At 37.2% G+C, this 25,687-nt stretch overlaps 1 protein-coding gene across 16 annotated transcripts in view; it reads left to right on the top strand.

Annotated features, from left to right (window-relative positions):
• Positions 1 to 25,687, top strand: part of ANKRD26 (ankyrin repeat domain 26) — a 124,137-nt gene that overhangs the window by 15,989 nt on the left and 82,461 nt on the right. For 12 of the 16 annotated variants that reach the window (XM_087857588.1, XM_087857587.1, XM_087857586.1 and 9 more), the window contains exons 7-18: positions 700 to 733; positions 6,541 to 6,607; positions 10,580 to 10,637; positions 10,750 to 10,922; positions 15,031 to 15,154; positions 15,451 to 15,506; positions 18,880 to 18,973; positions 20,975 to 21,073; positions 21,700 to 21,728; positions 21,819 to 21,888; positions 22,017 to 22,045; positions 22,139 to 22,211. In XM_087857588.1, the coding sequence (XP_087713714.1) occupies positions 700 to 733; positions 6,541 to 6,607; positions 10,580 to 10,637; positions 10,750 to 10,922; positions 15,031 to 15,154; positions 15,451 to 15,506; positions 18,880 to 18,973; positions 20,975 to 21,073; positions 21,700 to 21,728; positions 21,819 to 21,888; positions 22,017 to 22,045; positions 22,139 to 22,211 (906 nt within the window). The other 4 variants (XM_087857589.1, XM_087857595.1, XM_087857599.1 and 1 more) reach the window with 4 other exon arrangements.

Here is a 25,687-nt window from a genome sequence, read left to right as displayed (position 1 = left end):
GAACAATGACATTATGTACTACTACCTAACACTAACCATTGGTACCATCCTCGTCTAAGAGGTGAGTCCAGATAGACTCTCTAGCAATGAAAGTAGGTAGTCTCAAGAGGTTATACTTTATTAAACCAGATGCACTAAAATCACTAACATCTTTCATACTTACCTTGCAATTGGAGATAAGGCGAGAGGGTCTGTTTGCTGTGTTTTGCCATGCTGCAAAGTACCGTGGCTACAGACCAAACTTTGTGATGAGGTGTTTCATCGTACACTTAACAGTCTCTGCTGAAGTGTGGAGAAGTTCTGCTGTGTTACAGCAAAATAAATACAGTCTCTTTTAACTGTTCCTGGTCGTGGAAGTCCAGAAGAATCATGCTGTTTAAGTTTGACTTTGTCAGTCTATGATAATGATTCTGCTGATGATAGCATTTTCTGTCAGTCTCATAGGGTTTGCTTACAATTATGGTCATTATAAACATTCACTTGTAGGTATCCAAATTTTGGTAAATACCATTCTTGCATTTGGTAAATGTAGAGGAGAAAGTAAGATTTCTTAATGCATTAACTGCCTGCCAATAGTATGGTTAATATTCTCTCCAGTGTGGGTCCCAAAGGAATACTTTTTAACAAATCATCAGTCTTATACTTTTAATCTGTATTTTTCTATTGTTGATTTAAAATGTATTTTGCTTTTTTCTTTAGTGGTGGATAAGAGTTCTGAAGACACGTCAAGCAGGTAGGATTTTTATGGATTTTTTAAAATTATGTGTTGACTGAGGGAATGCAGAGAAAAGCCTTTGTGGAGAGTTCTACTCTGGGCTAGAGACTATATTACGTGCTGGACATTTATTACTTACGTAGTCATTACAATAGCTTCACAAAGTAGCTGTGCTATTATAGCCTATTTTTTTTTAATTAGTCAGCTGTGGTTCAGGGAGGTTGATTAATTGACCCATGATTCCATAGTTAATGAGTAGCAGAGCCCTGATGTGACTGTCAGCCTGTGTGACTCCCACACCCATTCTTCTGTTCCTCAGCAGCACTGGGATTAAGATACCGATCCTAGTCAGATCAACTCAGAAAGTCAAATGTAGTTATGTGTTAACTTGGATTTAGAGTTTTCTTAAGAAACCAGGTTAGTCCAAGCGTTTGTCCTAGTATATTTGACAACTAGTGATAACTAGAGGCAATTAGTGCAGTGGTAACTAGTCTCTTATTTTTACATATCAAAGATTTTAGGGTGGATCTCAGTAACCTATAGCCACAGTACATAGCTTTTACCTAAGCAAGACCTAATCACGCAAGTTCTTAGCTGTAGTGATGTCTGCTCTCCTTGAGATGAATGATTTTTCCAGAAGCGAAGGATATGTAATCTAGGTGTAGACCATGTTACGTTAATGAAATTTATCATCTATTTAGAGGATCTTTCTAAACGGTTCTCTATTTACTGACTTCCCAGTCTAGTTTTCCCTTTAGGCTAGTACCCTTCACTAGTTCTTTGAAGATTTTTCTTTTCTTTTTTATTTTTTCGTAGACTTTTTTCCTTTTCTCCATGACTTTTCTATAATCTTTTCTTGATTTTTTTTTTTTTTTACTTTCTTCTCTGCTTTTCTTGGTGCTTCTTTTATTCCATTAATTTTTTCTATTTCTCATCGAAAACTGGGGATGTACTGTATGGTGACTAACATAATATAATAAAAAATCATTATTAATAAAAAAAAAATTTTTTTTTCTATTTCTGCCAGTTACGTATTCTCTGTTTTTCTACAGACATTGTGAAAAGCACATAGAATTTCAGGATTTTAAGGAATCTTAGAGATGAATTAATCAAAATGCCCTCGGGTACTGCAACCTATGTTTTTAAATCCTCACCAAGTGATTGTTTAAATGGAGAATTTGAAACTCAAAAGAGATTAAAGTGACTTATTTGGCTATGACAAGTGACAAGAGTAAGATTTAAATTCAGGTTTCTTCCTTTTTTCTCATCTAGTGGGTGAATGTTTTAATAATAGAAAGATGGGGAGTGGGTCTAGTAAATACAGTGAAGGTGGGTAAGGAAGGAGTTAGCAGGGGAGGCCGAGTTTCAATAACAACAATGTTGGGTTGGATAGAAATAAGAGTTTTAGAAAAGATGTCAGAATATTGGGTTTCATGGTAAGTTAGATAGAGATGCATTACAGGAAGGAAGGATACACACACACACACACACACACACACACAGAAAGGAATGAAGGACACAGGATATTGGGAGTTGTGTAGAAAGGCATATTAAAATAGAGGGTTCAAGAGAATCCTGAGCAGCTTTTTTGTTTGTTCGTTTAATTGAGCGAACTAGCATACTTCAGGTTTTCTGTTGAGAGATATTAAAATCATTTGAGCCACTGGGAAGAGTCTTTTTACAGAATATAGGAATGTGATACCATCTACTTCCATTCCAACTTACAGAGAGTGGCTTAGATCCTCTCGAGTAATAGGGGGAATGGAGATTCTGAACTATCTAGATGTATGGCCCAAGGTAGTGGTCTCCTCACTCCACCTCTTTTCCTAATTCTTTGATGCCCTTCTCATGGACATGTAGGGTTTGGTGGGGTGGGACTGGGTGTCAGATCAGTAACGGAGCTTCATTTGGGTAGTTGGTAACGTGTCTACATTGAGATGACTCCATGGATGACTGAAACTCTGTGTAGCTTGTTCTACAGGAGCAGCAAATGGCTCCTACTCTTGGTCATTTGAGCTTATCCTTGTTTTGAGAGCTTGTGCTTTCATAGTCTAGAGATTTAATGATTGGAGAGTACACTGAGCCCTGCAGAAGAGTGATCTAGGAGTGGGAGCTCACAGAAAGAAACTATTAGGCAGTGTCTAGGGAAATAGAGGCACGGCTACCAGGACTTTATTTTTTTATAGCAGTCTCTCTTCTTGGGTATCTGAGTGCCTATGAAGGTTTTTAAGGTCTTGCTAGTTTATATAAGGCAGGACCTGTGTAGGAAAGAAGTTGGACCTTATAATTTTTAATCTTTTAATCTCTCTCGGAATAGTATTCACACTAATAACATAACGTTGTATATTTATTTTTTTTAAATTGAAGTATAGTGGATACACAGTGTTGTGTTAGTTTCAGGCGTACAACATAGTGATTCAACAACTCTGTATGTTACACCATGCTTAGCACAAGTGTAGCTACTATCTGTTACTGCATAATGCTATTACAGTACCATTGACTGTATACCCTATGCTGTACTTGTATCCCTGTGACTTACTATAACTGGAATCCTGAGCCTCCCATTCCCCTTCGCCCATGTTGTCTGTCTGCCACCCCCTTCCCTTCTGGCCATACAGAATTCTCTGTATTTCTGGGTCTGTTTCTGTTTTTTGTTTGTTCATTTGTTCTGCTTTCTAGATTCCACATATAAGTGAAATTTGTCTATCTCTTTTTGTTTTTGTTTTTGTTTTAAGATTTTATTTATTTATTTGACAGAGAGACAGCCAGCGAGAGAGGGAACACAGGCAGGGGGAGTGGGAGAGGAAGAAGCAGGCTCCGAGCGGAGGAGCCTGATGTGGGGCTCGATTCCAGGGCTCCGGGATCATGCCCTGAGCTGAAGGCAGACACTTTATGACTGAGCCACCCAGGCGCCCCGTATTTGTCTATCTCTGTCTGACATATTTCACTTAGCATGATATCCTCTAGGTACATCTACATTGTTGCAGATGGCAAGATCTCCTCCTTTTTTATGGCTAGGTAACATTCCTCTGTGTGTGTGTGTGTGTGTGTGTGTGTGTGTGTGTGTGTGTGGTACATCTGTTGATGGACACCTGGGTTGTTTCCATATCTTGGCTGTTGTAAAGAATGCTGCAATAAACATGGGGGTGCATATATCTTTTCAAATTAGTGTTTTCATTTCTTTGGGGAAGTATTAAATAACCAATAGTGGAATTACTGGATCATATGGTATTTCTATTTTTAATTTTTCAAGGAATGTCCATACTGTTTTTCACAGTGGCTGCACCAGTTTCTATCCCCAACACCATGCACAAGGGTTCCTTTTTCTCTACATCCTCGCCAATACTTGTTTTTTGTGTTTTTGATTCTAGCCATTCTGATAGGTGTAAGGTGATAATTCACTGTGGTTAACTTTTGTACGATTAACTTTCAAACATTTCAGAGAATTCCTTGCCTGTCACTCTTACTTATGGGAACTAAGACTGGGTCTTTACTAGGTATTTCACATCTTTGGAGAAGTGGAGGCAAAACAGAGAATGAAAACCGTTTAAAAACAGAGGCCAGGGGCGCCTGGGTGGCACAGCGGTTGAGCATCTGCCTTCGGCTCAGGGCGTGATCCCGGCGATCTGGGATCGAGCCCCACATCAGGCTCTTCTGCTGTGAGCCTGCTTCTTCCTCTCCCACTCCCCCTGCTTGTGTTCCCTCTCTCGCTGGCTGTCTCTATCTCTGTCAAATAAATAAAAAAAAAAAAAACAGAGGCCAAATTTTGAAAGACCTGTACTCTAGCAACTATAAAACATTGATGACAGAATTTGAAGATGACACAAAGAAGTGGAAAGACAGTCTATCCTCATGGATGGGAAGAACACATATTGTTAAAATGTCTATAGTACCCAACGCAATCTGCAGATTTAATACAATGCCTATTAAAATACCAACGACATTTTTCACAGAACTAGAACAAAGAATCCTAAAATTGGTATGGAACCACTGAAGACCTCGAATAGCCAAAGCAATATTGAAAAAGAAAAACAAATTGGAGGTATCACAATTGCAGATTTCAAGTTATAGTACAAAGCTATCATAATCCAAACAGTATGGTACTGGCATAAAAACAGATATATAGATCAGTGGAATAAAACAGAAAACCCAGAACAAAACCCATAAGAATATGATCAATTAATCCTTGATGAAGCAGGAAAGAATATCTAATGGGGAAAAAGCAGACTCTTCAACAAATGGTGTTGGGAAAACTGAACAGCTGCATGCAAAAGAATGAAACTGGACCACTTTCTTTAACCATACAGAAAAATAAACTCAGAAATGGATTTAAGACCTAAATGTGACACCTGAAATCATAAAATACTTGAAGAGCGCACAGGCAATAATCTCTCTGATACTGGCTGTAGCAACATTTTTTTGCTAATTATATCTCCTGAGGCAAGAGCAATAAAGGCAAAAATAAACTGTTGGGACATCAAAATCAGAAGGTTTTGCACAGTGACGGAATCAATACACAAAACGAAAAGGCAACCTACAGAATGGGAGAAGATATTTGCAGATGACATATCTTTTTTTTTTTTTTTAAAGATTTTATTTATTTATTCGACAGAGATAGAGACAGCCAGCGAGAGAGGGAACACAAGCAGGGGGAGTGGGAGAGGAAGAAGCAGGCTCATAGTGGAGGAGCCTGACGTGGGGCTCGATCCCATAACGCTGGGATCACGCCCTGAGCGGAAGGCAGACGCTTAACCGCTGTGCCACCCAGGCGCCCCTGCAGATGACATATCTGGTAAAGGGTTAGTATACAAATATAAAGTACTGATAGAATTCAACACCCAAAACACAACTCTGTTTAAAAATGATCAGAAGACATGAGCAGACATTTTTCCAAAGAAAACATGCAGATGGCCAACAGGCACATAAGAAGATGCTTAACATCACTCATCCTCAGGGAAATGCAAATCAAAACTGCAATGAGATACCACCGCACACCCATCAGAATGGCCAAAATCAAAAACACAAGAAACAAGTGTTGGCCAAGAGGCGGAGAAAAAGGAACCCTCTTGGACTGTTGGTGGGAATGCAAACTGGTACAGCCACTGTGGGAAAAAGTATGGCATTTCCTCAAAAAGCTAAAAATAGAACTACCCTACAATCCAGTGATTGCAGTACTGGGTATTTATCCAAAAAATACAAAAACACCAATTCAAAGGGATACATGCACCCCTATATTTACTACAGCATTATTTACAACAGTCAGCCCAAGTGTCCATTGACAGATGAATGGATAAAGAGGAAGTGGTATATATACACAATGGAATGTTATTCAGCCATAGAAAAGAATTAAATCTTGCCATTTACAATGCAATGGATGGAAGTAGAGAGTATTATGCTAAGCGAAGTCAGAGAAAGACATAAACCTATGATTTCACTCATGTAGAATTTAAGAAACAATAAAAATGAGCAAAGAAAAAGGAGAGACAGACAAACCCAGAAACAGACTCTTAACGATAGATAACAAATTGATGGTTGCCAGAGGGGAGATGGGTGGGCGAATGGCTGAAATAGGAGATAGGGATTAAGGAATCCCCTTGTCATGATGAACCCTGGGTGATGTATGGAATTGCCGAATCATTATATTGTATACATAAAACTAATATAGCACCATATGTTAATAGTACTGGAATTAAAATAAAACTTAGTAACAAAAACAGAGGCCAAATTTTAATTATATCAAGAAACTTCTTTCAATAAATAAATAGCTGACCTTTCAATTTTTCTTTTTAATGAACTTGTTTTTGTTGTATATTTTTGCTCTAAAGGCTTTCTGTTTACCGTGGTGCGGATGATTCATGGCCTACATCAGATGATGACGACTTTAATATCAAGGTAAAGTACTCTCTTGTGAAATTAATTTTCCTGCTCTGAATTTAGTTTTGTCTTTTATTTACTGTTAAAATTTAGCAGTGGCCTGCCTGTCATCATTTTATGTTTGTAATGGAAAGTTGGTCAGAACAAACCATTTTACAGAAATATGACAAGTTGACAATTTTTTTTTTTTTAACTGGCAAATACTGAGGTGGAGGTCGAAGAAAATGGGCTGGAAAATATATAATGACAGGAAAATTATATTGGGAAAAGCTTTCCCATAATGGAGGAAATATGACATTTGGTTAAGGATAAGGATTTTTTTTTTTTCACTTCAGTATTTATTCTTTTTTGCAGTCGGGTTTTAAGTTCCACGTGACGCGCCGCGGGGTTGCCATGGGGACCAGCAGAAACTTTAGAAGAGTATCGCTAGCTTTGCACAAAGCGAGAGAGCTCAGGGCTCCGGGCCCTGCTACGCAGGGGAGGAGCAGCGGTCCCGCGTGTTGGGCTAGCGCGGCCCGGAAGGGAGGCAGCTGGGGCGTCCCGCGGCGGGAGGCGTTGGCCAACCGCGGCGTCACGTGGCCGGGGAGGGGCCTGCGCGCAGCCGGCCCGCCTCTAGGCCGCCACGACTGCCGCGTCCCGTTCAGGAGAGCCGCCTGGCGGGGCTGTGGCCCAGGTAGCTCCCGAGGCAGCGGCGGCGGTGGGCACCCGGGCCTCGCGCGCGTCCTCAGCCGGCCCGCCCCCTAAGCCTCTGGCGAGCCCAGCCTGCCCGGCCGGTCCTAACAGCCGCTTCCCCTTGGCTGCTCGGGGGCGGCGGCGCCGGTCAGGAGCGGAGCCGCCGCAGGTAAGCGGGCGCCGGCCGGGGTCTTTGCGCCGCCCCCTGTCGCGGCTCGGTCTCCTCGGTGGGCTTAGCGTCTCTGCACTCACGGGCGTCTGGGGTCTCCCAACTCGGCGCGGTGCTGCTCTGCGGGAGGCCGGGACCCCTGCCCCCGCCTCGTCACCGCCGTCATGTAGACGCGGCCCCCACCAGCTCCGCAGCAGGACGGGCTGGCAGGGTGGGCTGGGGTGGGGGTGAGCCGGGGCTGGCGGCTGCGGGGTTGACGTGAGGAGGGGGACGTGAAGACGGAAACATTCGGGTGCCCCCACCACAGCCCCAGGTGATGGTCACTTCAGAGCCCCCAGCTCGCCCGTTTCCCAAGGATAAGGATTCTTACTGTGAGTTTTAGATCTTAACATGACTTACTTTCTTTTTTCTCTTTCTTTCTTTCTTCTTTTTCTTTTCTTTTCTTTTCTTTCTCTAAAAAACATGAATTTTATAATACTAATGCCTAAGTGAAATCTTTAGTGGATCCAATTATTTATTGCAGATATTTTTTCTTGGACATTTTTTATTTTGGTGGCATGTAGTTGTACGAAAGAAGATTTTTTTTTCTCTGTTTCTATCCTTTGTTCTACATTTAGACTAAAATAATATTAGAAGTTGTGGAAATTCAGAAATTTAAATTGTTTCTCAAAATGTATATTGCAAAGGCATTCCGCTGTGTTTTCAAAATAATTCCATGCAGAGTATAGTTAAAACTCTTTATCTAAGTGAAGAGTACATGATTTGCCTAAAATAATAATCAGTTCTAGGAGCAGAGGCTCTTCATACCCATATGGTAAAATGTCCAATTTCAGAAATCTTTTATATTATAGTTTTTTAAAATATCTACTTATAGCCTTTGTATCAGATTCTAAAAATTTCACTCATTTTATGTTTATTTAAATATTCATTTGAAAGCCCCTACGTCATTATATGCTACTGGATGTTAGGAAACAGAATTCTGCATCTCTTGAAACACCTAGAATAAAGTCTTGCTTGGAAGAAGGAATTTAATATTTTTTGAATGTGAATAAATGAGCAGACTGATGGAATTCTGTATAATGGAATGTTATAAGTAATGTAATGTGTATAATATGTCATAATTAAATACATAAATTTAAAAAATATGGCTCAAATTTATATTCCATTTTCATGTTTAGGCTTTATAAGTGCAAACGAATTATGTTGAGGAACAAAGAAATAAATAAGAAGGAAGGTTACAGTGTATTTTTTAGTATCCTCTAATTGTGAGCTTAGAGTTGTAGATGAAAATGCCCAACTATTTTCTTTAACCCCACCTATGTCCCATTAGATATATCCTTTCAAGGAATACATTTCTCCTTAGAATTCTCATTACCAGTTCTTTCTCCATGTGCAAAGTTGATGTATTAGAAACATTTCTTTTTCTATTTTTTTCTCTCTCTGGTAATAATTTATAGCTTTCAGATTGTCATAGATGACCACAAATTGAACAATTTATAGTGAAAAAATTAAATTCTTTACTACAGTAATTATAAAGAAATAATTGTAGAGTGAGAAAAGTCAGTATTATTAGGTATAGACTATGAACAAAAGCCTCTCTCATATATATTTATAATTTATATGTAATATATATTTATAATATGTAATTGAAAAAATTTAAGAGACTTCTGTTTATAGTATATCCATAATCATACTCACATATCCTGGAAAATACATATTTTTTCCATATACCTTTTTTTACTTACATTTTTCCTTTTTTTCCTTATCTTAAGCTTGTGCTTGATTGATCGGTCATGTCTTATTTTTTTCCTTTTTGCTTCTTCTCCCCCCAACTCTTTTTTTTTTTTTAATTATTTATCCCTACCCTAATTTTTCCTTGCAGAAATATTTCTTTAGAGTCTGTTCTTTCAGTCCTTCTCTTTCTGTCTCCATTGTCAATATATTTGGTTATGGCTTTCTGAATCATTGCCCTACAAGGTTTATTATTAGTTTTTTTCTCTTTTCTGGAAGGAGCTGAATTTAAACAATCATTTGTCTTTAGCATTTTGACAAACAAAACCAACTTAAATTGTAATTCCAACTTACCTAAATAAGATACTACTAAAAACTAAATTTTAATATTTTCTCCTACAAGAGATATTCGTGCAAATATAAATCATGCAAACACATGTTAAAGTATAAATAATCTAAATTTCTTAATGTTTGGGTTTTTTTCAATAATACTTTCAATTACCTAGGAATAAAGTTTTATTTTAGGTTACTTTGGTAAAGAAAGTAAAAATTTTTTAAAATTTCAATTTAATTTACATATCCTATATTATTAGTTTTAGAGGTAGAATTCAGTGATTCATTAGTTGCACACAACACCCAGTGCTCATTAATTCAAGTACTCTCCTTAATGCCCATCACCCAGTTATTCCACTCCCTGCCCCCCCCACCCTGCCTCCCCTCCAGCAACCCTGTTTCTTTCCTGTACTTAAGAGTCTCTTAGGATCTGCCTCCCTCTCTGTTTTCATCTTTTTTTTTCCTTCCCTTCCCCTATGTTCATCTGTTTTTTTCTTCCACATATGAGTGAAATCGTGGTATTTGTCTTTCTCTGACTGACTTATTTCACTTAGCAGAATACCCTCTAGTTCCATTCATGTCATTGCAAATGGCAGGAGTTCATTCTTTTTGATGGCTGAGTAATATTCCATTGTGTGTATATGCCACATCTTCTTTATCCATTCATCTGCCAGTGGACATCTAGGCTCTTTCCATAGTTTGGCTATTGTGGACTTGCTGCTATTAACATTGGGGTGCAGGTGCCCCTTCAGATCACTGTGTTTGTATCCTTTGGAGAAATACCTAGTAGTGCAGTTGCTGGGTTGTAGGGTGGCTTTAGTTTTAAATGGTTCAGGAAGAATTTGTATGATAATCAGGGGTAAGGAAAGTAACATTTTGGGACTACCTATTAAATCTCTCATAATCCTCACCCCATGAGAAAATGTAGGCTAGTAAATGGCAGAACTGAAACTTGAATCTACATTTGAATGATTCCAAAACCTGTGTTCTTTGTGTAACGGTGCTCATTTGATAATAGTGAATATTATGATTATTTTACCAAATGTGATACTTGTAATCCTTAAAAGTATTAATTTTTTTTCTAGAATGTCCCCAAACCAAGCTTAAGAAAGCTAATGGCTGCTTGTGAGAAATTCAAGAACTGTAAGCTATTTGAAGACTTGTGTTATTCAGTGATTTTTGTCCATTCTTGTGTTACTCAGTAATTCAAAATTACAGATATTTTCATGTACTCTTTATTTTGTTTTTTACTAAGTGGAAACAAAATGTGGCCTTATGACAGTAGGCGATAACCTTTCACTTACGGACGATAATTCTGATCATAAAGATGAAGATACAAAAGTGTATGACCTTTTTTGTCCTGCTATTCCGTCACCTAGCACTCTTAAAAAACCTCTCGGGCCATTAGAAGGCCTTGGTGTTACAAAGGTAAGTTGTTTTGTTTTAAACTTTTTCCCCCTATGCTTTTTTTTCACATACATCCTCTTGATCCTTATAATGAAAAGATCTTAGGAAGAAATGGAAGTCCTCAAGATCATAAGAGAACATAGTGTAATAACAACAGGGAGATAAGTACCGGATTGAGATTTATAAAGGTTGGTGGGAGTGAACAATTCTTAGGTATGCCAGTATGGAAGTAAAGAATTAGAAAGCAACTGGAAAGAACAGCTAGATGGATGTGAAGATGAGGGAGGGGGTGGGGGGAAGAATTCATTTAAGAAGGGCAAGATGAATGTAAAGATTGAAGAGTTGAGAGAGATTATTACAAAAACATAACTGCAGTAGTGGGGCTAAGGGAGAGCAGATAGTCTGGATTATAAAATATGGTAGAGATTATTTTAAGTGCAAACTTAAAAAACAAAGTCAGGTAATACAAATGCTTAGACTCTTCTGAATGACTTACAGCTGATTTTTATGAAGAACTGGAAGAAAATTTTATCCTTTTAACTTTAATAAAGTGTGATATATTTAATTTAGCAAAAGCTGTGTTTATAGATAATGCAAAGTGAAATCTGTTTTAGACCTTAATCAGATTTATTATGAATTTTGAATTTTTGGTCGTTGTCATCCTTGTGGTTGGTTGGTTTCTTTTTTTTTTTTTTTGAAGATTTTATTTATTTTTGTGCGAGAGAGTGAGAGAGAGATATTGAGAGCTGGAGGACACACAAGCAGGGGGAGGGGCAGAGGGAGAAGCAGACTCCCCACTGAGCAGGGAGCCTGATTCAGGACTCGATCCCAGGACCCTGGGATCATGACCTGAGCTGTAGGCAGATGCTTAACCAACTGAGCCACCCAGGTGCCCTTTCTTGTGGTTTCTAATTTAACTTACTGTGTGGTATAATCTTGGCAGGTTTTAGATCTTTTTGAGAATAAAGAGAGGAAATAAGTAAACATTTTATGTAGTCTTTTCATTAATTAAAACTGAAATTTCTGATTATGTGAGTGAGGTTCTTAATCTTTATCCAGTAAAGGAAAAAAATCTTATGCTGCAGCACTCTTAAGGAAGAAAATTGTTTCTGGACTCTGATTTACTTATTTTTAATTATATCTGCGTATAATAGATATATACACAGACATCGAATGAATGAACTCATAATTTATAAGTTTTTTTCTAATATGAACTATTTGTCATCGTAGAGTCATAAGGAAGGAAAGGTTGCCAGCAGAGTGTACAGAATTATTTCTGGAAGATGATTTTTACTTTTTCAAATATCTCCAATAGTGGATACATTTTATATTATTCTCAGGAAACTTTAGTATTCATAGTTGTTAATTTTTGTTTTTTTTTAGATTTTAAAAATTTTGAGTAATCTCTATACCCAACGCGGGGCTTGAACTCACAACCCTGAGATCAAGGGTCACACACCCTTCCAACTGAGCCAGCCAGGTGCCCACGTAGTTGTTAAATTTAACGTGTGAATTCTTTCAAATCTGAAACTCAGAAATACTGGTGATTTGGTTTTTTTGGTCCCTTTTTTCTTTCCTCATGTGAATATTGGGCCCTGCTTGATAATCATACATGTATCTGGAGTCTTTAAAACATTCAGCTTGGATGATCATGATTATTAATTTTTTATTACTAGGTTCTTTCTCCAGTCCTTAATTACCATCTTATATTCGTAGATAGGAAATTAGAGCTATTAGTTTGCTATTTACAGTTCATATAAGAAAACCATATGAATTTTAAAATGGGGTTTTATCTTTTTTTTGTAAATCATAGTAGTACTTAAAAATGCCTCGGAATTCTATGATCCCATAAGTATTTCTCTTCTACAATTTAAATCTTTTAAGATTAAATTTTTAAACGGAGTATTCTTACAAAATCTTAAATCAGTGTTTTGCGATTAAGTCTTTTTATTAATCTTAAAAATGCTGTTCATTACAGAGACGAATACTTGCCTGTATGTGTTTTTTTCCTAAAGTTTTATTTATTTCAGAGTGAGAGAGAGAGAGAGTGTGGTGGGGGGAGAGGGTAGGAGGGAGAGGAAGAGAGAGGGAGAGAAGCAGACTCCCCACCGAGCATGGAGCCTGATGTGGGGCTCAGTCTCACAAATCTGAGATGATGACCTGAGCCAAAATCCTAAGTCAGATGCTTATCCAGCTGAGCCACCCAGGTGCCCATTAACTTGCCTATGTTAATAAAAGTGTATTTTCTATCCTTGAAACTAATGTGAAGTATATAATTGAAATATTGAATCCATGGCTTTTTCCCCCTGCTTTTATTTTTGTTCTGAAAATTTCAGAGTTCTGTGTAGGTTTACATTATTTAATTATATCTATTATATTTTTATATTTATATTTAAATATTTATAATTATATTACTTATATTTTTCTAAGTAATGTCATTTTTTTCCTACTTCAAATGTATTTGTCTATAACTTTCTTCTTAAGTCTCCTGGGTGTTTCAAATTTGGTATGTCCTGGATTGAAAACATGGTTTCTGACGCTTTCCACTTCCCTGACTTTTTGTAGTCTGCTCTGTCATTTGTTTTCCCCATGCTCGTATATGGCACCACTGAAATACTGAGGCAGGAAAAATCCTGGACTCCAAACTTCCCCGAAATTGCTACATCCAGGGGCCCCTGGGTGGCTCACTCTGGTAAGCATCCGACTCTTGATGTTGGCTCAGGTCGTGATCTCAGGGTCCTGGTATATCAAGCCCTGCATCAGGCTCCATCCTCAGTAGGGAGTCTGCTTGAGGACTCTCTCTCTTCCTCTCCCTCTGCCCCTCCCCCTGCACGCGCACACTCTGTCTCTCTGTAAAAATAAATAAATAAATGTTTAAAAAAAAATTTCTACCTCTGAAACCAGTAATACATTATATGTTAATTAATTGAATTTAAATTAGAAAAAGTGACACCTGGCTGGCTCAGTGGGTTAAGTAAGTGTCTGCCTTCAACTCACGTCATGATCCCAGGATCCTGGGATCGAGTCCTGCGTTGGGCTTCTTGCTCAGCGGGGAGCTTGCTTCTCTCTCTGTCTGTCACTCCTCCTGCTTGTGGTTGCTCTCTCTCTTTCCCTGACAAATAAAGAAATAAGTTAAAAAGCAAAAAAAATTCAGCACAGTCATTGACCACATTCAGTATTTTGTCCCTGCTTACCATTTTTCATATCTTATTACCATAGTGCATCCCCTCACCTATAATTTTGAAATACTCTTCTGGTTTTGGTTCCTTTATGTTCATCTTTACATTGCTGTCAGAGTGACCTTTTTAAATATGTTTGTTACGATGTAATTTCTCTGCTTATTTGGTGGATACCCATTACATGACGGAGAAAGTTCCTATTCTAGCATGACACTTGCCTTTTTTGGTTCAGTCCTGATTTTCCAATTACATGTCTGTATCCCATTCCCAAGAAGTGTGTTCCAGTTTTGCCACATTCTCTAGCTATCGTTACTTCCTGTGTTATTTCATACTTCATCCTTTTGCTCATTCTACCTTTTCTAGAAGGCCCTTTACACCCTCCTTGTGCACTTTGTCTGTCTTTCAAAATACAGCCCTATCTTTGCAGCACTTCCTGAGCTTCCCATATACAACTGTTTTCTCTTTTGTGCCTTTGCTGTGCTTTATTCACTTCACCTGTAGAACTAGTAAATGATACTCTTTTTTTTTTTTTTTAAAGATTTTATCTATTTATTTGACAGAGATAGAGACAGCCAGCGAGAGAGGGAACACAAGCAGGGGGAGTGGGAGAGGAAGAAGCAGGCTCACAGTGGAGGAGCCCGATGTGGGGCTCGATCCCATAACGCCGGGATCACGCCCTGAGCCGAAGGCAGACGCTTAACCACTGTGCCACCCAGGCGCCCCAGTAAATGATACTCTTCTGTTCTTATCTGTTTTCGTCCATCTCTACCCCTACTAGCATATAGGGTAGTCCCTGTCTTTTATTTCTACTTCCAACTTGTCCCAGGATAGTGCCTATGACTTGACAGAGACGGTATGTATTTGTCTTTCTTGAGTAAGTGAGTAAGGGAGCAATTGAATTAATGTGATGTTTTCTGAAGTTGGGTTTTCGTTTTGTGTTGTTTTTATAGGAAGGAGAGGTGCTATCAGCAATTGCAAAAAAGGACAATGGGATTGATACTGAAAGTGCTCCACAAGGGCAAACAGTTAATGACAACTTGACTTCTGATAGAGCATACAAAAATAATGGAGATGGTAAGTCAGTGAACATCTGTGAATTTTTTTCTATGCTTAAGTGTTACTATAAAAAAATCTGAAAGTCTGTAGATCTAGATATGTTTTCCATTTCATTAAGATATTTCTCTTTTGCTGTCTTTCTTTATAAGTATCCCAACTACTACCAACTTCTTGAAAATACTTCAACACTCTGAAAATCTTTACTGCTATCACTTTTATTTTATTGAAATATTCATAAATATGGATAGGCTTCTATATGTGTTTCAAATTCATAATAGTATTCTCATTAAAGTGTCTGTGACTATATTTTGTAGTTATGGTATTAGGATTAGAAGAAGAGGAAGATAGAGAATCACCTTGGGATTCTGAGGTACTGTTTTCTTCTTCTTGTTTTACAATATAAGCATTGAGTGATGTTAAAACATGAAAGGAATGCTTAGGCTTTACTCTCTTGTCTGTGTGTTTGCCCATAAAAAGTATTTCCTTATCCTTTTACCTGTAATTGACAAAATCATTATGTGTAAATATAATGATATAGCATAATACAGTTCTGCTAATTTGCAAGCTTAACTTAATGAAAGCTGTGTAGTATTATTGCAGAAAACTGAGGCTTAGAACTGAAAAGGAATTAGTTTGTGTTTTGAAATTAAGATATCTAAAAAACTAAAGAATTGCTCCAGGCCCAACCTAGGGCCAAATGTATGATTCTGTGGTGTATATGGATGTGCAAAGCTCCTAATGAGATCTAGAAAGAGTTTGGATTATAGTTTTCACAACTTGAAACTTGAAATGATAATGCCTGGGACATGAAAGTATTTTGTTTATATATATATATATACATTTTTTAAAAGATTTTATTTATTTATTTGAGAGAGTGAGTGAGTGAGCGGGAGGGAGAGGGAGAGAGAATCTGAAGCAGACTCCACTCTTGAGCGCAGAGCCCGACTGATTTGAAGAGCTGGACACTCAACCGACTGAACCATCCAGGGGCCCTGAAAGTATTATATTTGTATTGTCAAGTAGATTTACAAGGAGCATTGGAATTATAATAACAGTTTGGTTTAGTGGTGTTGTATTTATTAATTTTTAAAAAGATTTTATTTGAGAGAGAGAGAGAGAGAAAGAGAGCATGAGCAGAGGGTAGGGAGGGGGTCAGAGGGAGTCGGAGAAGCAGGCTTCCCGCTGAGCACATGGAGCTAGATCCCAGAACCGACTGAGCCACGCAGGTGCTCCTGCTTTACTGAATTTTTAATAGGTGAAAACCATTTCAGATACTTAAAATAGTATGCATTGAGTCTCTTTGTCACAGCCATACTTGTAACAACATAAGTATAAAGTAATGAGGGCCTGTTCTAAGGTGATAGACTATAGAAGGAGATAAAAAGGGCCTGATCTCTTAGCACAGGCAGGTGCTACACAATGGTGTGAGCACCATATTTGAAGTCAAGAGATATGCTAGCATCCTGGTTCTGTCACTTGGTAGTTGTGGGATCCCAGAGAAACTTCTTTAACCTGTTTGAATGTCAGTGACCTCATTCATAGAAATGGTACTCATACCTACCTCTCCGGTATGTGTAATGAACAAATGTGGTAACAAATGTGAAAACACTTTGTAAACTGTAAAGGGTGCTATAGAAATATAAGACAAAAATGATCACAGCAGTTTTTAGTGATTTACTAAATATTGAGGTCACTTTTTTAAATGTGAAGATTTCTGAAGGACAATAAAATAAATGATAGTAGTGTCAAGAAAAGAATGGGAAAGTTAGAATGGGAAGGTGGATTTCTAATTTGGGGTATGTTAAATTTTAGTGACACTGTATAGGCATACAGTTGACCCTTGAACAAGATGGGTTTGAATTCTGTGTCCACTTACACACAGATTTTTTTTCGATACAGTACGGTACTGTTAATGTATTTTCTCTTCCTTATGATTTTCTTAATAAGCTTTTCTTTAGTTTATATTGTAAGAACACAGTATATAAGACACGTAATATACAAAATGTATTAATTGCCTTTACGTTATTGGTAAGGTCAGCATTAGGTTATAATGTACTCTGACCTTCCATGCTCAGTTTACACAGTCAATGGCCAAATGAGGATTAAGAGAACATATACGAGATCTATACACATAGATCTAGAGAACATAGACAAGGTCTTCTATTTAAATGTTTTGGTTTTTAATATACAGTTTTCCTATTTTTAAGTCTAATTGCTTTGAAAGTAGGAGGTTCAATAGATTAGTAGTTAAGTTTTTGGGGAATCAAAAGTTATATTTGGATTTTTGACTGCTGGCCATCAATGCCCTTAACCCTTGCATTGTGCAAGGATCAATAGTATAGTGATTTGGTACTTGAGACCTTCTCAGTGAGATTATTATTATTTTTTAGAGAGAGAGAGAGTGCACATGAGAGGGGTGGGGAGGGACAGAAGAAGAGGGAGAGAGAGAATCCCAGGTAGGCTTCATGCTCAGCATGGAGCCCAACACGGGGCTTGATCTCACGACCCTGAGATCATGAACTGAGCTGAAATCAAGAGTTGGCTGCTTAACTGACTGAGGCACATAGCACCCCCTCAGTGAGATGATTTTAAATGTTTTGACCTTAAATAAATTGCTGTTATTGAATACCAGCTGTGTACCAGTCTATACAAGCTGAGGGGTTAGGCTGTGGTGGTAGGAGCAGAAAAATAAGGAAACAACAATCCATTGTAAGTCACTATAAGTGCTTCATATAAAGAAAGTGGAAATGTTAGTTTAGAGAATATTGGGGGAGTTTGTAGTTAGGATGGGGATGAGAATGGGAGTGGAATTTTTTTAGTCAGAAAAGATCTCTCTGAATGTGGCAAGAGCTGCCAAGTGAAGGATGAGAAGGACCAGTCGTGCAAAGGTCTTGGAGAAGGACATTCTAGACAGAACCATGGATCACATCTGTTCATTGTTTCACTCTGATGTCTTGGAATGACCAGGAAGCAGGAAGATCCACCCCATTGTCATAATCATTGTTATTATTGTTGAGTGTAGAAAAGAAAATGTGCACACTTCAATACGTGCTTGGTATATTTTAGGTAATTAATAAATGTTCTTATTCTTCCCTTGTGAAAGCTTACTATACTTTTTGAATAGTTTCATACCTATATCTGAAATTTTCTGCTATTATTTAAACATAATTTCAAGAAAAGTTTTTATTTCTACTTTGCCATTTCATTCAACCATTTTTCCTATCAGTAAAAATTCCAAGTCTTTGTTTATCTAAATGAAGCAGCAGCTACCACAGTGTTCTGTTTATACTCAATATGATATACTCCAGGGTCTCTTATGTCAAGTATCTTATTTCAACAGTGGAAAAGTTTCTGCCATTAGGAACAGTTTAAATTTGTAGCAAATATACTTATTAAAGAATTTGTTGAAATACTTATTTTTAATATCCTTTTATTTTGGTGGGGAATGCAAAGGAGAGTTAGGTGTTTTGTTAGTTCCTGTTAAAATGTACATATAAGTCAGTCTTCTGTCTACGAAAGTATTTACTCTTGCCTTCCACATTCAGTTTACAGAGTCAAGGGCCAAATGAAGATTAAAAGGTACACTTAATCTAGAAAGCATATATGAAGTTCTTAAATGTTTTGGTTTTCAGTACATGCTTATTTGTAAGTCTGATTGCTATTAAAGTAGGAAATTCAGATATTTTCTTAGAAAAGGATTAGTAAATCTTTATGCAACTCATTTTTGATGTTAATCTTAACAGACTAATTCTGAGAGTCTTCCAAAGAAATATGTTAATCATTCATCTGGAACTACAGATCAGAAAGGGTCAAGTATATTAAATGAAGAAGTAGAAGGTAAGAATTGTATTTTATGGAAAAGTCATTTGATAGACTGTTGATTTAAATTGGGAATATTCATATATTCTAATATCCAAAGAGAATCACCTATTAAATGCATAGAAAGGAGAAAGATGTGAAAAGGAAAGAAGGTGTATATCTTATCAGGTGTCAGCAACAGATTAAATTGAGAGTGCCACTAAAGGGGCTAAATTACTGGTTCCATTTCAAGATACTCTAAGACCTAAGGAGCGTCAGCAAAGAAGAGGAAAAGAGCCAAAGAGGGAATGATGAGAAAGGTGGAGAGTACAGGGAGTAGATGAAGGACAGTAAGCAGCTCTTTAGAGTGGAAGGTGGTAAAATAAAATAATTATTTTAGAAGGAAGAGCAGACTATTTGAAATGCAGGAGTACTATCAAGTGAGCTTTCAGTATCAAAACTTGTCAGAGTAGTATACCAAAATTTTCCGACTCTTACTGCTTTCCTCACTGTTGGGAAGACATTAAGGATTGATGCAGCTGATTATGCAGAGCTGTGTCCTAGTCAGCTATAAATATATGTATCTTAATGTCATATAAAATGGTGGTACTTCATAAGCTATTATCATTTAGTGCAAAATAAGAGAATGGGAAGGAAGAAGAGAGCAAGGTCAGGTAGGGGGCAATCAAGGAAGCTTTAGCCCTGATATTGGACTTTTGTCCATTAGAAAGTTTATGACTTTTAATACACTTTCAATTTTAGAGAATTGATAGTGATGAACTTGAGGCTTGCTTCTAGAAGGTTAAGTGGAGGTAAAGGAATGTGGCAGCAGACTCTGTATGGACCAGAATTTCTCACATTTTAGTGAATCATCTAAGACCTTCTTAAAAATGCACGTTGTGAGGAGCAGGTCTGGGATTCTTCATTCTGACCTCTCAGGTGATGCCAATGTCAGTGGTCCTTGGGTCATGTGCTCTGTAGCAAGGGTATAGACTTCCCTCTAGAGAAATCTGGAAGGGCCATTGGCTAGTTCAAGACCTAATAGGATCAAGGAAAAGTATTATTTTGTTTTTATTTCTGAGCATGTTTTTAGCTAGAGGGGAGCAAGGAGATGCAGAAATAGAGGTTATAAAGGTAAGATTCTACCTGCTAAACAACGAGGAAAGAAGTGGTGGAGATAATCCATAATAAAAGGGATGTAAAAGCAGGACAATCAAGACTATAGATCCAGAAATTACTTATTTTAAAGATCTATTTATTTGTTTTAGGGAGAGAGAATGAGAGAGAGAGAGTGAGCGATCAGGGGGAGGGGCAAAGAAAGAGGGAGAGAGAATCCTCAAGCAGACTCCCTGCTGAGCCTGGAGCCTAATGCCCAGATCAGTCCCAGGACCCCGACATCATGACCTGAGCTGAAATCAAGAGCTGAGGCCCAATAGATTGTGCCACTCAGGTGCCCCCAGAAAGTACTTTTGAAGAAGGGGGATAGTGAGGGGAAAGAGGGAAGAAAGAGCATGTTAGCTAGGAAGTTTTGGAGTTGATGAAACTCAAGAGAATTCGCTTTAGATGGCTTGAGTGTATTTGCAAAAACAGATTATATCACAGCTTCTCCACAAAGAATGCTGAAAGCAGATGGAGTGCTAGACTTGGAGTAAAACATAGCCTCGCATTCATCCTCCTCAGATCTATTCAGGCATCAAAGATATATGTTGCATTGGTATTCATTATTCAAATGAGATTAATTTGAATATGGAAGCTTTGACTGTTGGTTTTTTTTTTTAAGATAGGTAATTTTTTGATATGATAGCTGTTTCAAAAAACCTTTTAAAGACTGACATGATCTACCAAATCAAATTAATTTTGGAAACAAAAGAAATTATAGGGTTCCTTCCCTAAATGCTAAAATTGTTACTATAAGTATGACACTGATTTTGCAATAAAAAAGATTTTCAATATCTAAAAATTCTGTGGCAGTTAAATTATTTTTTTCCATTTTGGTAGTCATATCTCCATATTGAAAGCTTATTGTACATTATTTCTTAGATGTGTTTTATATACCTTCTTGCATGAGTGGATCAAGAAACCTTAAGATGGCTAAAGTAGAGGATACAAGAAATGTAGGCATACCAGTAGCCCACATGGGTATGGACAAAAAATAATACTTTTATTAACTATTATCCTACAAGTGTATATCCAAGCCGATCAATTCAAAACACTTTTTCTCATGAAAACTAAATTATGCATTCAGTTGAACTATCATCACAACTGTGTACTGCCTAAATTACAGGACAGACTGAAGAACATGGTAAATACTTGTAGTATAATGGAATAACTGATGCTGCTGTACTGCATTAAGGGTGTGCTGTTGCATTCTACCATTGGCTTTCACGTTTATCCTCCCAGACTTATGATTTGTTCCTCTGATCAAAAATTGCTTTTCTCCCCATCAATCAGCATGTTCACATTGGTATATGTGCACTTTTCTGTTGTAGTTATAGTCATTTGAAACATAATCTTACTTTTGAAATCCTACCTGCATGTTCTATTGAACATATCTTCGTATTTTCTTTTCAGTATTTATACTGGGTTCGTATTTCTGTCTTGTTGCTGTCCTAACCCACCTTCCTGTCTCCAGAAACAGAACACCAAAACCTAATGTAATCATTTTCAGCACCAAGCATGAGGATTCAGCTTAGTACTAACTGCATGAATGTTTAGTTGACTTCCACATTTAGATATAATTAACTATATGTCCCTTTTCCTTTTAGATTCTCCTGAGAAATATCCTTACTCGAAGGTAAAACTTTTATATTTTTTTCAATTTTTAAGTACAGATTGTATAAAATGTACATTATGTCTTAATCATATTGTTTCAATACCCATTCAGCCTACTGCTGAAATGAAAGAGTTTGTTCCTAACACAACAGTAGAGCTGGAAAAACAGACATTCAAATCAGGTAAATTTTACAATACAAATTTAATGTTGGAAGGAAGCATGACAATTCAGCTTAGTAGTAACTGCATGAATGTTTAGTTGACTTTCACATTTATATATAGTTAACTATATGTTCTTTTTGCTTTTTAGATTCTCTTGAAAAATATCCTTACTCGAAGGTAAACCTTTTATGTTTTTATTTTGAATTTTTAACTACAAATTGAATGAAATGTACATTATGTCTTAATCATATTGTTTCAATACCCATTCAGCTTATCGTTGAAGTGAAGGATTCTGTTCCTAATAAAACAGTAGAAATTAAGAAAAAACAAGCATCCACATCAGGTAAATTTTACAATACAAATTTAATGGTGGAAGGAAGTACACTAAAATATTTCAATGCTCACTCTCTTCTTATTCTGATTTTTTTTTTGGATGTGTGGGAAACTTAACCAAAGAATTTGACATAAATAAGGTAGATATCATTGTTGATATCCATGTTTGAACAAAAGATATTTACAAGGAGAAGAAAAAGAGATTTTAAAAATGAAGCTTTAGCTCAAGTTTCTACTTTTATGTTTTGAAATCCTAAAGTTCCCAGTTCTGGGGCGCCTGGGTGGCTCAGTCGTTAAGCGTCTGCCTTCAGCTCAGGGCGTGGTCCCAGCGTTCTGGGATCGAGCCCCACGTCAGGCTCCTCTGCTCGGAGCCTGCTTCTTCCTCTCCCACTCCCCCTGCCTGTGTTCCCTCTCTTGCTGGCTGTCTCTCTCTCTCTGTCAAATGAATAAAATCTTTAAAAACAAACAAACAAACAAATAACTAAATAAATAAATAAAGTTCCCAGTTCGGAATCCCTTTACTTCCTAGGGATTCCTAAAAATTAATTAGTAGACTTTTAAGATTTTTCCATTGTTCACAATGTTTATATGAATTCTGACCTTTATCTAGTGTAAAGCTTCACTTGCTAACATGTCAATTGTATTTTATTTCATCTTAGTGTTTTGTTGATCATCTTAAGCCTAACAGATGTTCTCATTAGCAGACTGGTGTGTGTGTGTGTGTGTGTGTGTGTGTGTGTCTATGTGTGTGTCTATGGTGTCCTTGATTATTAAAAATGCGGGAAGTAGTTATATCTTAATATTTGGCAGATACAATCTTTTAAAACAGTAATTCTGAAACGTACTGGCCTTAGGGTCCTTTTATACCATCTAAAAATTATTAGGAATTCCAAAGAACTTCTGTTTAAGTGGGTTGCATCTGTTGATATTTACAATATTAAAAATTAAAACAAACATTTAAAATACAAGCATACACAATCATACATTGTTAGGCATTCGAGCTATGACCCACTAATCATGTGAGTTGTGATACTATCACGTATCATATCTTTAGAAAACTTCACTGTACACGTAATAAGAGAATGAGAGTGAAAATATCAAATAACATTTAGCATTATTGTGAAAATAGTTTTGACCTCTTGGACCCTATGAATGGATGGACCTTGGAACTCAGGGGATTCTGAGACGACATGGGAGGACTGTTTTAAACCAGATAAGGGTTCATGGATGCAAAATGATAAAGGGACCCTGTGATGAAATGGGCATTAAGGTTTCATTTCTGCATTTCTTGCTTTTTTCTTTCACTAGCCTTACGAGGTTTAAATCAGACAAGCTTGTTTAAAAAAAAGGAAAATAGTTTTGTTATACATTTTCTGTTTCATGGCACTGTAGTTTTTGGATCTAGTGTGGACTGAGACTTATTCTGTTTTTACATGAAAATGATTAGATCAGCCGAGGCTTGCTTTTCTCACGTAAGTTTATGATGTTTATCCAAGGCTTAAACATTTCTGAAGATATTGGTGCATTGAGGAAAGACGATCTCATTGTAATTAAAGTAGTACCATTCATTAAAAGTTTTTTAAAACCCATGTCTTCAGAACACACGGTGCGTATTTAAACATAAAATAAATGGTTAGACATAAATGTTGTTACTAAAAAAATTCATACCTTGGAAAATCTTAATTATTAGTGAACAAAAGTCCTTATGGAATACAGAATATGTAATAGAGCTTGGTGAGTGAGTTAAAATATGTAATACTAGAGATGAAAAAAATGAGAGACCGTTAAATTCATCTGTGTGAATGGCAAGTATAGGACATGTAAAATACAGTAAGTTATGAATGAGCAGTAGTATGTCTGGGAGAACAGGACATGGGACTGCTTCTTTGACAGAAGAGTTTATACGGATTAGTCAAGTTTGTATTATTATTTACATTCTAATAAATGAAACTTTGTTTTCCGATTTGTCCAATTGGGAGTCCACTGGTTTGACCCAGAATAATGAGACTTGTCAAAGATACAGGGATTTGAAGGTTGATGATAAGTGCCCATCTGTATCACAATCGATGACCAAAATTCAGTCGGTACCCACAGAATTTGGACAGACGACATTAATAGATAAAGAAAAGATTAATAATATTTGAGCTGTGTTTCTGTTAGAGAATTATAAACTCCACGACCTGTGTGAATCACAGCCACCAGAAACCAGAGAGCGCAAAGAAGGTAATAAAGAATCATAGAGAATTCAACCTCTCCATGACTTCACCATAGTTCTGATTTTTCAAAAATAATTTTGTGGCAAAAGTTACTTTGTGTTTACTCCTTTTCTGCAACCTACAACCAAACAGAATATCTTTTAGCAAGACATTTGCATTCTTGCTCTAAGCAAAACAACATATGAATAAGAATTCGGAGAAAGTAATTTCCTTTAGGCTAGTTTTTTGCATTCGCTTGAGAGCGGGTAGCAAAATTATATTTAGAACTTTGGAGCCAGTTGGGAATACTAGGTAGAGATCTAAAGATTGCTTACTCAAAACATAATTTCTTAGCTTTATTTTTATAGCTCTAAATTCACAAGTATTGGTTAAACTGTATTCACTGTAACTAATAAAAACACCTTCCCAAACGAAATATTAGACTATTTCCTGTATTCTCTATGACTTTATTTTAGAGTTGGCTTTCCCAGCAGTAATGGGAATCGTTTAGGATTTACTATATAGTTATCATCTTCTCAGCTATGTATGCATAGTCCATCCCCTTGTTTTCTCATTTTTATTTTTTTAGAGAGAGAGAGAGAGAAAGTGAGGAGTGAGGGAAAGGCAGAGGGAGAGGGAGAGAGAGAATCCCAAGCAGGCTTCACGCTCAGCACTGGGCCTGATGGGGGGCTTGATCTCACGACCCTGAGATCATGACCTGAGCTGAAATCAAGAGTCGGGTGGACGCCTAACTCACTGAGCCACCCAGGTGTCCCTTTATTATTACGATTATTATCTAAAGATTTTATATACTTGAGAGAGACAGATTGAGAGAATGAGTGGGAAGAGGGGCAGAGGGAGATGGAGACTCCCAGCTGAGCAGGGAGCCTGATGGAGGACTCGATCCCAGGAATCCCAGATCATGACCTGAGCCGAAGGCAGCTGTTTAGCCAACTGAGCCACCCAGGAACCCTCCTTTATTATTTTTAATGAATAAATGGAATATTGGTTTTAAATAGTACTATATCACTTAAAAATAATATGTGGAAAATCAATTTTAATTCTAAGATACTCTATTGATTAACCACATCTAATGTGTGCTCTACTTAATGTACCAGTTAATTCAGTGCCTTTTCTCTCATATGATCAGGTCTGTACTAATAAATAGTACAGTATTTTTTTCACCCCTGTAGTTTTATGTTCTTTCTTTACTTGTAGAATTAACACTGTATTTTCAAAAGATTTTCAGTTAGCTCCTAGAGTAGTGAGTACAGGCAATAAATTCAAAGTT

This window comes from Ursus americanus, chromosome 31, assembly GCF_024610735.1.
Source record: "Ursus americanus isolate L20-20 chromosome 31, mUrsAme1.1.p, whole genome shotgun sequence".
NCBI lineage: Eukaryota > Metazoa > Chordata > Mammalia > Carnivora > Ursidae > Ursus > Ursus americanus.
This window is presented reverse-complemented; position numbering and strand designations above follow the sequence as displayed.